Genomic DNA, 13,705 nt, shown 5'->3' with positions numbered 1-13,705 from the left:
CAAAAAACACCTTAATTTATGAAAAATGCACATTTTTATCAGCCAATAAACATGCAGACTCTACCTGTGTATAATTACTGTAATTATATAAAAGTCTGACATAGATTAGCAAGGTAGTTACATGGAGTAAATACAGGTCATACTTGAAGGAATAGATAGCTTTAATATCTATGGGCAGCAAACAGGGAATTAGTGCATGTGTGCACCCAGAGCTTTGAGGGGTGGGGGTTGGGTTTGTGTCTTCTACGTGAACTGTTTGATGGGTGGGGGCACCTCGATGGTCAGGCCTTTCTCCAGTTTCTTCTCGCACTCAACCAGGTAGTTAACGCCATCGATCACGACCTGGACCAGCTGGACCTGAGGTAGGACACATGATGTCATCAACAGAAGCTCCGCCTCCAGGTTCCTATCACATATAGGTGATGACATAAACATGTTGTACATCCACAGGCGTGTTCTACCTCCGGCATCCACCCCTCGCTTCTGCAGGCGCAGGTTCTCTAGGATCTCACCAAAGCGGGGATCCTTGAGGGTTTGAAGAGAAATTATTGATATGTTATTATTGATATTTTTAATTCTTCTAACATTTATATTATAATACCAACACTGTAATCAAAATGAAATACTAGTACTACTAGAAATAGGAGTGAAACGAACTGGAAACGTAGGATAAAACGAAACACGCTTCGTGTCAGTGAGATGATGAACTTTACTGCCAAACGACCTCTGAGGACAAACTAATTAACACATAAAATAATTATCATCCGTCGCCCGTTGGTGGATTCAGCCACCAATCCGGTTGGATGACGTCATGGATCACAGTGTTGGACGACATCCAACATTCCCACAGTCACACTGATGGAGCAGTGGTGGATCTTCACCAAAAGATTTACAATTTTTTTTCTAACATTAACATTTTTAAAAATTTATTTCCATTTATTGTGCTTAAAAACTGACAGAATCTCCTGAAAACTTCGTTTGTTGTTGTTGTTTGTTTAAATAATACGTTTTTGCCTTCCCGCACCACGGTGGATGGGTGGGGACTTGGCTCTGACTACATGAACACTAGCAGAACCGGTCGGACCAGGCTGGGGCTGTGCGCTATACCCAGTTACCAGTAATCCATTAGTGATCCATTAGCAGGGGCAGTTTAACGTGGACCCCGGCCCGGAGCCCCGTGCCCAGATTGGAGGGGCAGGTGAGGATTTACCCCAGTCTCTCGTTCCACATGAACTCCTTGTTGTTTGCCTGGATCAGATGCTCCACCTGACGGAAGAAGAACCTCTCACACGTTTGGTGCAAACATTAAAACATTGAGCGAATGAACAGGAGGGTTTTATCTCGTTACCACACTGTTAACCCAACTCACCAGATACCACGGGCATCGGGCCAATCCCGAGCCATACCAGCACAGGTCAGCAGGGGGGACACAGGTTTGTCAAAGAGGAAGTGGTCCTGTTATAAACACAGAGAGACGTTTTTTACTCAACGCGCCAAATGTGGTGAAAACAGGATAGCGTCATCATCGTCATGGAGACAGAAACTTCTGCTTCTGGCATCTTTATAACAGCATCCCTCACATCGATGAGCTGCTGCTGCTCCTCGTCTGTCATCAGGGTGAGACTGTAATACCTCCCGGCCAAGTCATCCTTCAGGCCGGCGAGGGCGTCCACCACCACCCTCTCCACCTCCCTGCGCTCCGCCCGGGTGCAGGCGGGTGGCAGGCTCAGCCCCCGGATGCTGCGACCTGTCCTCACCCTGGACGACAGCACATAGCGCTCATCAAACTGGCCCGACTGGAGCTGGAACAAAGTCGGGTGTGGAAAAATCATCACTTGGAAGCAGCACCACTTGTCAGATAAGAAAGAGAAACCGACAGACAACGAGCGCTGGGAGCGTTACCTTGCTGGCGTCCAGGTCGGTGGGGTGTGTCATGGTGCGGGGGTCGTAGCCGTTGTGCCTCTCTTTGATGACAGCATCCAGCAGATCAGCAAACACCTGAGACAGACCCCGATAAAAGAACAATATCATAAAATAACATAAAGCAGCAAAGGCGTGGGTGTCTCCTGCTCGTACCTGCACCTCCTGCAACCACCTGTAGCTGGAAAAGACCATGAAGGAAATAAAAAGGAGTTCTAGACTGTTCTGACTTGTTTGGTTACTTTTTCCAGTTTCCAGTGTGGCCAACTCTTTGTCTATACTCAACTGCTGGTGCACTTCTTTTCACCCAGTCATGATAAGCCAACATGTACCAGTTTAAACAGTCTGACCTCATACGACTCCTCGTCTCCCGCCACAATGCCAACAGTCTTGACGAAGGGATGTCCGGGGTTGTCCACCCCGACGGAGCAGGTGTGAAGTGATGAGAGAAGACGGTTCAAACCCAAGACCTTCCAACTAACAAGCAGTGCAGCTGTTGTACAGTCTGCTGACTGATAGGATATTTGTTTGTAAGGGCGGTCATCGTTACCTGGCCGGATACCTTCTACCGACCGGGCCACCAGCGCTGGCCTGTCCCGTGTCCCTGCTCGCCATTGTGCCTCTATTGGAGTGATGAGGGTTGAGGAACAGGAGTGGTTGTAAAATGAACAGATGGAGGCAAGAAGACCCGAAATTCAAAGGATTCAAATGATTCAAAAAATTTTTCAAGGGATTCAAAGTGTTTATTCTCATGTGACCAGTAAAGAAATGGGTTTCCCTGTACAATGAAAAACTTTGCCATCAGCACGTAATTTCACCAGAGTTCAAGAAACAACATGCTGGAACACTAATAAGGATGATATTTTCTTTAGCGGCTTTATTCAGTTTCCACGACAATCATCACACAGAACAGACACAAACTCCCGCTCACCACTCATTTTCCACACTCATTTGTTAAAAACGAATGTAGGATTATTTTGGTTAAATGTTTATGTTGACAGCGTTAAAAAGTCAAATTAATTTTGTGTTAAAGTTTCAAATATTTTGATTTTTACTTTGGAAAATTGAATTTAATCGAAAGAGGTGTGTATATAAAATGTTTCAGTTTAATGTTAATCACCAAATGTAAATACCCTGAAGAGGAAAACCAAAAAGAGAAGAAAAAATGTACCTAACTTGCACTGTTAAATTCTATTTTTTGATAATAAAAGAGAAAAAATTGGAACCTTTCAGAGGAGATTAGCATCACTCCTGTGCAAGGATGACACGCAAATTCGTGACAGACATTGTAAACCTGCTCGTGTTCGCTGTCACGGGTTGCTGGAACCTATCCCAGGTGACTGGGGGCATAAGGCAGGTGACACTCCGGGCACGACGCCAGTGCAGCCTGTTGCTGTCTTCAGAAAAATTTAAATTTTAGATGATCAATAAGTGTAGATATGTAATTCTTGTCCCTGCTCTTTATTCAGTTGTATTTTTGGTTTAAAGGGATTTGTGAATCATTACATTCTGTTCTCTGACATCAAACCAAACATTAATAGAATTGGGATTTATTTAATAATCGGTGAGCTTTGAAGAGAAAGACTGCAGTTTTAGGTCTAAGGCGGCTTGTATGCGTTTCATGAGATAGGCTCGTCCTGTGACTGGAGGGTATTTGTTCGAGCCGTCCAGACAGGTGATAAGAGCTTCATCATCCGGATTGAGGAAGAAAACCACAGACTGCCGTGTGTTGGAGTCTCCAGCAGGGGGCAGCAGAACTCTGTGGAGCTGAGAGACGAGAAGAGCCCCTGATGTCAACTCTGATTGGGGTGTCGATTAAATTAGGAACTATTACACTTTTCAAAAGTAATTACTGACTATAAAACGAACCTGTCATTGTTTTTGGTGAAATTGCTCAATTTCAGAATCAATCATTTATCTTTTTATTACATTTCTTCTTCTTTTCCTTTCAGCTTTTCCCTTCAGAGGTCGCCACAGCGAATCAATTGCCTCCATCTAACCCTGTCTTCTGCATCCTCTTCTCTCACACCAACTACCTTCATGTCTTCCCTCATTACATCCATAAACCTCCTCTTTGGTCTTCCTCTCGACCTACTGCCTGGCAGTTCAAAACTCAGCATCCTTCTACCAATATATTCACTATCTCTCCTCTGGACATGTCCAAACAATCTCAGTCTGGCCTCTCTGACTTTATCTCCAGAACCTCTAACATGTGCTGTCCCTCTGATGTACTCATTCCTGATCCTATCCTTCCTGGTCACTCCCAGAGAGAACCTCAGCATCTTCATCTCTGCTACCTCCAGCTCTGTCTCCTGTCTTTTCCTCAGTGACACTGTCTCTAGAACAAACAACATCGCTGGTCTCACCACAGTTTTGTACACCTTTCCTCTCATTTTAGCTGAAACTCTTCTATCACACATCACACCTGACACTTTCCTCCACCCGTTCCATCCTGCCTGAACACGCTTCTTCACCTCTTTTCCACACTCTCCATTGCTCTGGACTGTTGACACTAAGTACTTCAAATCCTCCACCTTCTTGATCTCTTCTCCCTGTAGCCTCACTCTTCCACTTGGGTCCCTCTCATTCACACACATGTACTCTGTCTTACTGCGGCTAACCTTCATTCCTCTCCTTTCCAGGACAAACCTCCACCTCTCTAGCTTCTCCTCCACCTGTTCCCTGCTCTCACTACAGATCACAATGTCATCTGCAAACATCATAGTCCATGAAGATTCCTGTCTAACCTCGTCTGTCAGCCTGTCCATCACCATAGCAACAAGAAGGGGCTCAGAGCTGATCCCTGATGCAGTCCCACCTCTACCTTGAACTCCTCTGTCACACCTACAGCACACCTCACCACTGTCTTACAGTCCTCATACATGTCCTGCATCACTCTAACATACTTTTCTGTACTTCTCTATCAACATCCTCAAAGCACATACTGCATCTGTTGTACTCTTTTTTGGCATGAAACCATACTGCTGCTCACAAATGTTCACTTCTGCCCTTCGTCTAGCTTCCACTACTCTCTCCCATAACTTCATTGTATGGCTCATCAGCTTTATTCCTCTGTAGTTGCCACAACTCTGCACATCTCCCTTGTTCTTAAAAATGAGCACCAGCACACTTCTCCTCCATTCCTCAGACATCTTCTCACTATCTAAGATCCTGTTGAACAACCCAGTCAGAAACACTACTGCCACCTCTCCTAGACACTTCCATACCTCTACAGGTATATCATCAGGACCAACTGCCTTTCCACTCTTCATCCTCTTCAATGCCCTCCTCACTTCATCCTGACTAATCTTTGTTACTTCCTGGTCCACAACAGTCACCTCTTCTAGTCTTTGTTCTCTCTCATTTTCCACGTTCATCAACTCTTCAAAGTACTCTTTCCATCTTCCCATCACACTACTGGCACCTGTCAATAGACTTCCATTCCTATCCTTAATCACCCTAACCTGCTGCACGTCCTTCCCATCTCTGTCTCTCTGTCTTGCCAACCTGTATAGATCAGTCTCTCCCTCCTTACTGTCCAACCTAGCATACAAGTCATCATAAGCTTCTTGTTTGGCCTTTGCTACCTCTACCTTCACCTTACGCTGTATCTCTCTGTACTCCTGTCTACTCTCCTCAGTCCTCTCAGTGTCCCACTTCTTCTTAGCTAACCTCTTTCTCTGTATACACTCCTGTACCTCCTCATTCCACCACCAAGTCTCATTATGTACTTTCCTTCCAGATGATATACCAAATACTCTCCTACCTGTCTCCCTGATCACATTAGCTGTAGTTTTTCAGTCATCTGGAAGCACCTCCTGACCCCCCAGAGCCTGTCTTAACTCCTTCCTAAAAGTCATGCAACACTCTTCCTTTTTCAGCTTCAACCATTTCGTCTTCTGCTCTGCCTTTGCCCTCCTCATCTTCCTCACCACCAGAGTCATCCTACACACCACCATCCCATGCTGTTTGGCTACACTCTCACCTACCACTACTTTACAGTCACTGATCTCCTTCAGGTTACACCGTCTACACAAGATGTAGTCTACCTGTGTGCTCCTACCACCACTCTTATAGGTCACCCTATGTTCCTGCCTCTTCTGGAAGAAAGTATTCACTATAGCCATTTCCATCCTTTTTGCAAAGTCAACTACCATCTGTCCTTCTGCGTTCCTCTCCTGGATACCAAACCCACCAATCACCTCCTCATCACCTCTGTTTAGTGAACCAACATGTCCATTGAAGTCTGCACCAATGACAACTCTCTCACTTCTAGGTATGCTCTGCATCACTTCATCAAAGTCCAGCCAGAATTTCTCCTTCTCCTCCAGCTCACATCCTACCTGTGGAGCATACCTACTAACAACGTTGAACATCACACCTTCTATTTTTAGCTTCAGACTCATCACTCTGTCCGACACTCTTTTTACCTCCAGGACATTCCTAACAAACTCCTCCTTCACGATAACTCCTACTCCTTTTCTTTTCCTATCTACACCATGATAGAACAACTTGAACCCTGCTCCTAAACTTCTAGCCTTGCTACCTTTCCACCTGGTCTCCTGTACACACAGTATGTCTACCTTCCTCCTCTGCATCATGTCAACCAACTCTCTACCTTTTCCTGTCATAGTTCCAACATTCAACGTCCCTAGTCCCAGTCCTATACTCTTGGTGTTCCTCTTCTCTCTCTTTGTGCGAACGCACTTTCCTCCTCTCCTTCTTCGACCAACAGTATTCCAATTTCCACCGGCGCCCTGTAGGTCAACTTCGCCGATGGCGGTCGTTGTTAACCCGGGCCTGGACCGATCCGGTAGGGAAATCATAGGTTTGATTCACGTCTTTGATTTGGCAAAAGTTTTACGCCGGATGCCCTTCCTGACGCAACCCTCTGTATTTATCCGGGCTTCGGACCGGCACAATAAGACACTGGCTTGTGTCCCCTTGTGGCTACATTTATCTTTTTATTACATTTAAAGGGTATAATTTCTCTTTGGGGATAAAGTAAATAAATTAAATACATTTTAAAGATTAATTCAAGATACTTTGGTTCACACCTTTACAGGTAAAATGTGAACTTCTTGAAAACTGGACTAAACTTGAGAAACTCACTGCAGAGGTGAATTGATCGTTGGTCCAGCGCTGCATCAGGTCAGCGATATTGATGAGGATGTATCCAGGGCTGACAGGAACATCAATATATTCACCTGAACGAGCCCGAACCTGGACAGGAACCAGACTCTGGTGGGTGGCATGTCTGAGGAGTTACAGTGGCTTGTGAAATAATGGGGCCCCCCAAGCCTTTTTGACATTTTGCCACATTTCAGGCTTCAAATTTAAAGATAGCAAACTGAAAATATTTTTTAAGAATCAACAACATGTAAGACACAATGGTGAAGTGGAACCAAATGTATTCAACATTTCATATTGTGGTTATGAATAAAAAACTGCAAATGTTACACCCTTCAATGAGGGGGCGAAATAATCACAAATGTGACGAGAGATATTTCCAGTCGGTAGTGTCTTTACTGCCGTGCGGGAAAAATGCCGCGAATCTCCGGAATACACATCAAGACTTAAGCAATCGATCTCAGACGATCGGATCAAGACAGCACTGATGAACAACGATAACATTGATACGTCTTGTCTTTTGACAGTAACAAACAAAATAAACAATGAATTAATTCGACCTTTTAGAGTTTTAACTTTTTAACCCTTCTCAAACATATCTGTGAATTTTTAATGTTTTTAGCCCATTTTCAAAACACATATTTCATTTCTCTTAACTAAATGTTCATCTTCTTGTAAATCTTCAAATAAGTCTTTTAAACTTACCATTTTATAATTATTATAATCATTTCTAACTTGTCACACAAATGTTAGACCAAATGACACGCAGGTGCACTTTGTTTGTCATTGTTAGTCATTTAGGTGGACATTGGATCATTCAGAAGTCATCAGGGAACTTCTGAAGGCAGACAGCTGAGCTAAGAGAACAGAGGGCCAATACTTTTGCAAGTCCTACTTTTCACTTTTTTATTTGTAGACACAATAAAAAATGTTGAATAAATTTGGTTCCACTTCATGATTGTGTCTCACATGTTGTTGATTCTTAAAAAATATTTTCAGTTTGTTATCTTTAAGTTTGAAGCCTGAAGTGTGGGGAAAATGTCAAAAAGTTCTTGAGGGGGCCAATACTTTCGCAAGGCACTGTACCAGTGCTGATGGAGTGTGGCCTCCACCTCACTGAGGATGGTGTTAGCATCTAGAGAGGAGATGTTACCTGCAGACCTTCATTATTGTGGAACAACAGCGAGATGGTGCCGTAGTCCGAATGCTCTCCACACCGCATCTGACCCTCCTTCACTTCCTGCCCCACCGGAGGGTAGTACAGAGTTCGCAGGGCAGTGGCGTTATTCTTCACTAGGGAAGAGTTAAAGTAAGGAATTATTATTCGCTAGAGGAAAGTTAAAACACGTAGAAGAATTAACATAGACCTCAAAATTCCTTACATTCCTGGGAACGTTGAATTTGTCTTATCTTTAAAGCTGCTCTTAAAGGATAGTCTGAGATGTAGATGCGGTATGACCATTTTTATTACCACATCTATTCACATTTATTACCATGTTTATGACCACATTTTATTACCCTTTTTACCACTGCGTTATTACAAAGTTTGTTACCATATTTATTACCATCTTAATTACTATATTTATTAATCTGCTTTATTATTGTTTGGTACTAAGTTTATTCCAATGGTTATTAACATGTGTACGATCCCACTTGGACATCTTAAACACACTCCACATTTCGAGCGGCGAGTGTTTTGTACATACTTCCCACTGATCGATGGGCGCTGAGGAACACCTCGGGGTCCAGGTCCAGACTGTGGGCCATCACTGTTAGAACCCGCAGACTGAGCTCTTTACTACGATGGAAGAAAGACGTCAGGACCTCCCGGAACTCTCCCTGTGGCCATTTCTAAGACAAAGGAGAAAAGACTCAGAGCCTGACAAGAAAGGTTTTGGTCCAGCTGATATGGACATAGAAAAATGATCAGTCACTAATCAAACAGATCTTTGGCATTTCTCTGCAGCAATTTCCTGTTTTCGATATGTGTCCTGATATATTTATTTCAAATGATTCATTTTCTTGACAGATTAGCTTCATTATTTTATCTGCAATTTCATGGGGACAAAACAGCACTAAACCAGCGTGAATAAAAGCTATACATTTATCTGGACTTTGAGCTCCATGCTCCTTTCCTATCAAAGTGGAATCAATCCCAAATGTAGGATTTCAAAAAATGTATTTGGTACAAATTTGGACCCAGATATTTGATTCTGTCACATTTATCGTAGTAAAACTGTGATGGTGAATCTTTACAATGTCAGGCTGTAGAAAGCCAATGTTGAAAGACTCCTTCAGGTCTGGGGGTCGAAGGGGACTCAACCTGAAAAGCAGTTTTTATAAAGTTTTGAAAAGTGTTATTTCAAACTAGATTTTGCAAATAAGAAGTGTGCTGTGCTTGTTTTCTGTTTCCTACCTCTCCTCCTCAGGAAATACCCAGCCGTGACCTGGGCTGTCAAAGTTTTTCCAGCAGAAAGGTCGTTTCAGTTCATCAGGCTGCTGGAAGAATTTCAGTGAAACGTCCAAAACACGATCCATCTGTCCAAACACGGCAGGAAAAAAAGGCACAATTTGTTGTGAGCATGTTCAACACACTAAATTCTGCTTTTACAATATCGTCACCTCCTCCTGAGTGATCCCAGTGTTCTTCAGAAAAACAAAACCAACTTCTGTTAAAGCTGTTTTAAACTGTTGCCTCAAGTCGTGCATCGGCTCCTCAGGAACTTCTTCTTCATCCAGGCTGTAGGCGCCAAAGTCGATCACTGGGATGTTCATCTTCAAACAAAAGCCTGTCTGACAGAAAGGGACGGCAGGACTGGAGGAGTTCTCTCACCACCAGATGCAGAGTTCTATACACATTCCTCTGGTTATGTAATATCAATGTTTTGTCATGTGACATTCACAGCCAATAGGAAAAGAGATTGTAGCTGAGATAAAGCTGCATTACAGTGTAATGACTTGTCACCTGTATAGTTGGTGTTTGTGGTAAAGCAGGTGAGGCGCTGGTTTAATCCCAGTTTGATCATTTTTAATGTTTGCTGTCCTGAAACCTCAGCGTGCTTCATGAAGGAGGAACTGTCATTCTCCTGCTATTGATAATTGATAAGTAGTAGTAGTAGTAGTAGTAGTAGTAGTAGTAGTGGTAGTAGTAGTAGTGGTAGTAGTAGTAGAAGTAGTAGTCTTATAATTAATCTTACATCTGATGACTGCATCTCGACTGCTCCAATGTGATCACACTCCTCCTGACACTCCGGGCCATCACTTAAATTCTCTGACGGATCAATGTAAACGGGTCCACCATGCAGAGGCAGACAGAACACCCTCACAACACCCTTACTGCCACGGGACTGAAACTGAGTTCAAGAACAGTAGAACCTCCTGACATGACTTGAGTCCGTTCCGTGACTGAGTTCGTACATAAGGTAGATAGTCAGCCCCCAATGCCCTGTACGCCCCCTCATCACCCTCCCTGATACATGACACAATCGCAGTATCATCGGAGTACTTCTGTATGTGGCACGTATTCGAGTTGTGCTTGAAGTCGGACGTGTAGAGGGTGAAGAGAAGGGGGGAGAGCATGGTCCCCTGTGGTCACCATAGAAGACAAACAGTCCCCCATATGGGTGTACTGGGGTCTGTCCGTTAGGTAGACCGTGGTCCAGTTCTCAAGGTAGGGAATAAATAATAATATATAATAGTAAATAAATAAATAAATAAAACAACATTGAACCATTTAAAATATCTCAAACCATTTTAATCCCTTCCAAAAAACACCTTAATTTATGAAAAATGAATATTTTTATCAGCCAATAAACATGCAGACTCTACCTGTGTATAATTACTGTAATTATATAAAAGTCTGACATAGATTAGCAAGGTAGTTACATGGAGTAAATACAGGTCATACTTGAAGGAATAGATAGCTTTAATATCTATGGGCAGCAAACAGGGAATTAGTGTGTGTGTGCACCCAGAGCTTTGAGGGGTGAGAGTTGGGTTTGTGTCTTCTACGTGAACTGTTTGATGGGTGGGGGCACCTCGATGGTCAGGCCTTTCTCTAGTTTCTTCTCACACTCGATCAGGTAGTTAACGCCATCGATCACGACCTGGACCAGCTGGACCTGTGGTAGGACACATGATGTCATCAATAGAAGCTCCACCTCCAGGTTCCTACCACATATAGATGATGACATAAACATGTTGTACATCCACAGGCGTGTTCTACCTCCGACTGTCCCAGGCGGTCCAGGTTGGAGACGTCAAACACGGCGTCCACAGCAGCGGCGTCCACCCCACCGGAGCCTCGCTTCTGCAGGCGCAGGTTCTCCAGGATCTCACCGAAGCGGGGATCCTTGAGGGGTTGAAGAGAAATTATTGATATGTTATTATTGATATTTTTAATTCTTCTAACATTTATATTATAATACCAACACTGTAATCAAAATGAAATACTAGTACTACTAGAAATAGGAGTGAAACGAACTGGAAATGTAGGATAAAACGAAACACGCTTCGTGTCAGTGAGATGATGAACTTTACTGCCAAACGACCTCTGAGGACAAACTAATTAACACATAAAATAATTACCATCCGTCGCCCGTTGGTGGATTCAGTCACCAATCCGGTTGGATGACGTCATGATCACAGTGTTGGACGGCATCCAACATTCCCACAGTCACACTGATGGAGCAGTGGTGGATCTTCACCGAAAGATTTACAATTTTTTTTCTAACATTAACATTTTTAAAAATGTATTTCCATTTATTGTGCTTAAAAACTGACAGATTCTCCTGAAACCTTCTGAAATAACCATATTTTGGTGCAGGGTCTTTTTCATTAATTTTGTTGAACAGTTTGTTTGTTGTTTGTTTTAATAATACGTTTTTGCCTTCCCGCACCACGGTGGATGGGTGGGGACTTGGCTCTGGCTACATGAACACTAGTAGAACCGGTCGGACCAGGCTGGGGCTGCGCGCTATACCCAGTTACCAGTAATCCATTACCTCGCTCAGCAGGGGCAGCTTCACGTGGACCCCGGCCCGGAGCCCCGTGCCCAGATTGGAGGGGCAGGTGAGGATGTACCCCAGTCTCTCGTTCCACATGAACTCCCAGTCGTTCGCCTGGATCAGATGCTCCACCTGACGGAAGAAGAAGAACCTCTCACATTTGGGGCAAACATAAAAACATTGAAAGAATGAACAGGAGGGTTTTATCTCGTCATCGTGCAGCATTTGGAGCTGAACGGACAAATGATAAGTTTGTCTAAAAGCACGTCTTTGGGCAGTGTGGACATCATGGAAGGAATATTTCTGAACTTCTGTAAACAATCATACTATTAATTAGACAGTCATGTGACTGTCGCAATGGTGACAGTCACATGATCACACTCACCTCCTTCAGGCCTCTGCAGAACCTGTCAAAGACTCGCTTCATGTTGCCTCCCTTCTCCATAGAGATGACTCTGGTGTGGTCTTCCTCGTTGATCCAAACCAGGAAGTTCTTTTCATTGTTGTGCCTAAAGGGGGGGTCGGGTGGAGATTAGGGTTCAGCATTAGGGTTCAGGCCTGGGGTTTATGTTTAGGGTTAGGGTTTAGGTTCAGGGTAAGGGTGTAGTTTAGGGTTAGCTTCAGGTTCAGGGATTAGGTTCAGGTTTAAGGTTTGGGTTAGCTTCAGGTTATGGATTAGGTTTAGGGTTCAGAGTTAGGGTTTCGGGTTTCCACACCGTTAACCCAACTCACCAGATACCACGGGCATCGGGCCAATCCCGAGCCATACCAGCACAGGTCAGCAGGGGGGACACGGGTTTGTCAAAGAGGAAGTGGTCCTGTTACAAACACAGAGACGTTTTTTACTCAACGAGCCAAATGTGGTGAAAACAGGAGAGCGTCATCATCGTCATGGAGACAGAAACTTCTGCTCCTGGCGTCTTTATAACAGCATCCCTCACATCGATGAGCTGCTGCTGCTCCTCGTCTGTCATCAGGGTGAGACTGTAATACCTCCCGGCCAAGTCATCCTTCAGGCCGGCGAGGGCGTCCACCACCACCCTCTCCACCTCCCTACGCTCCGCCCGGGTGCAGGCGGGTGGCAGGCTCAGCCCCCGGATGCTGCGACCTGTCCTCACCCTGGACGACAGCACATAGCGCTCATCGAACTGGCCTGACTGGAGCTGGAACAAAGTCGGGTGTGGAAAAATCATCACTTGGAAGCAGCACCACTTGTCAGATAAGAAAGAGAAACCGACGGACAACGAGCGCTGGGAGCGTTACCTTGCTGGCGTCCAGGTCGGTGGGGTGTGTCATGGTGCGGGGGTCGTAGCCGTTGTGCCTCTCTTTGATGACAGCATCCAGCAGATCAGCAAACACCTGAGACAGACCCCAATAAAAGAACAATATCATAAAATAACATAAAGCAGCAAAGGCGTGGGTGTCTCCTGCTCGTACCTGCACCTCCTGCAACCACCTGTAGCTGGAAAAGACCATGAAGGAAATAAAAAGGAGTTCTAGACTGTTCTGACTTGTTTGGTTACTTTTTCCAGTTTCCAGTGTGGCCAACTCTTTGTCTATACTCAACTGCTGGTGCACTTCTTTTCACCCAGTCATGACAAGCCAACATGTACCAGTTTAAACAGTCTGACCTCATACGACTCCTCGTC

General features: G+C 44.4%; 2 protein-coding genes and 1 non-coding gene across 8 annotated transcripts; 1 reads left to right on the top strand and 2 right to left on the bottom strand.

Annotated features, from left to right (window-relative positions):
- LOC137594313 (uncharacterized) lies at nucleotides 1-9,877 on the bottom strand. Of its 6 annotated transcripts, XM_068313721.1 has the most exons (12): nucleotides 9,673-9,877; nucleotides 9,467-9,588; nucleotides 9,307-9,373; nucleotides 8,757-8,901; nucleotides 8,204-8,343; nucleotides 7,033-7,161; nucleotides 1,903-1,998; nucleotides 1,581-1,802; nucleotides 1,370-1,455; nucleotides 1,211-1,266; nucleotides 462-525; nucleotides 4-357 (listed from the first exon to the last, which is right to left on the bottom strand). In XM_068313721.1, the coding sequence occupies exons 1-10, from the start codon at nucleotides 9,823-9,825 to the stop codon at nucleotides 1,254-1,256; spliced, it is 1,173 nt and encodes a 390-aa protein (XP_068169822.1). In that variant the 5' UTR covers nucleotides 9,826-9,877; the 3' UTR covers nucleotides 4-357; nucleotides 462-525; nucleotides 1,211-1,253. The 6 variants fall into 6 exon arrangements, with proteins under 6 accessions (XP_068169821.1, XP_068169822.1, XP_068169820.1 ...); XM_068313720.1 differs by having other exon boundaries at nucleotides 1-357; nucleotides 462-1,266; XM_068313719.1 differs by lacking the exon at nucleotides 1,211-1,266 and having other exon boundaries at nucleotides 443-525.
- Nucleotides 3,112-3,216, top strand: LOC137594635 (U6 spliceosomal RNA). The gene has a single exon (XR_011035292.1). It is a non-coding gene; the product is annotated as a U6 spliceosomal RNA (small nuclear RNA).
- A 952-nt stretch (nucleotides 9,878-10,829) lies between the features above and the next one.
- Nucleotides 10,830-13,451, bottom strand: LOC137593540 (creatine kinase S-type, mitochondrial-like). The gene is made up of 7 exons (XM_068312347.1): nucleotides 13,320-13,451; nucleotides 12,998-13,219; nucleotides 12,789-12,874; nucleotides 12,442-12,565; nucleotides 12,054-12,188; nucleotides 11,276-11,401; nucleotides 10,830-11,171 (listed from the first exon to the last, which is right to left on the bottom strand). The coding sequence occupies exons 1-7, from the start codon at nucleotides 13,446-13,448 to the stop codon at nucleotides 11,058-11,060; spliced, it is 936 nt and encodes a 311-aa protein (XP_068168448.1). The 5' UTR covers nucleotides 13,449-13,451; the 3' UTR covers nucleotides 10,830-11,057.
- Nucleotides 13,452-13,705: the final 254 nt, after the last annotated feature.

The sequence above is a fragment of the Antennarius striatus genome, chromosome 4, assembly GCF_040054535.1.
Source record: "Antennarius striatus isolate MH-2024 chromosome 4, ASM4005453v1, whole genome shotgun sequence".
NCBI classification, from domain to species: domain Eukaryota; kingdom Metazoa; phylum Chordata; class Actinopteri; order Lophiiformes; family Antennariidae; genus Antennarius; species Antennarius striatus.
Note: the sequence above shows the minus strand (reverse complement) of the source record. Positions and strands in the feature narration are given on the sequence as shown.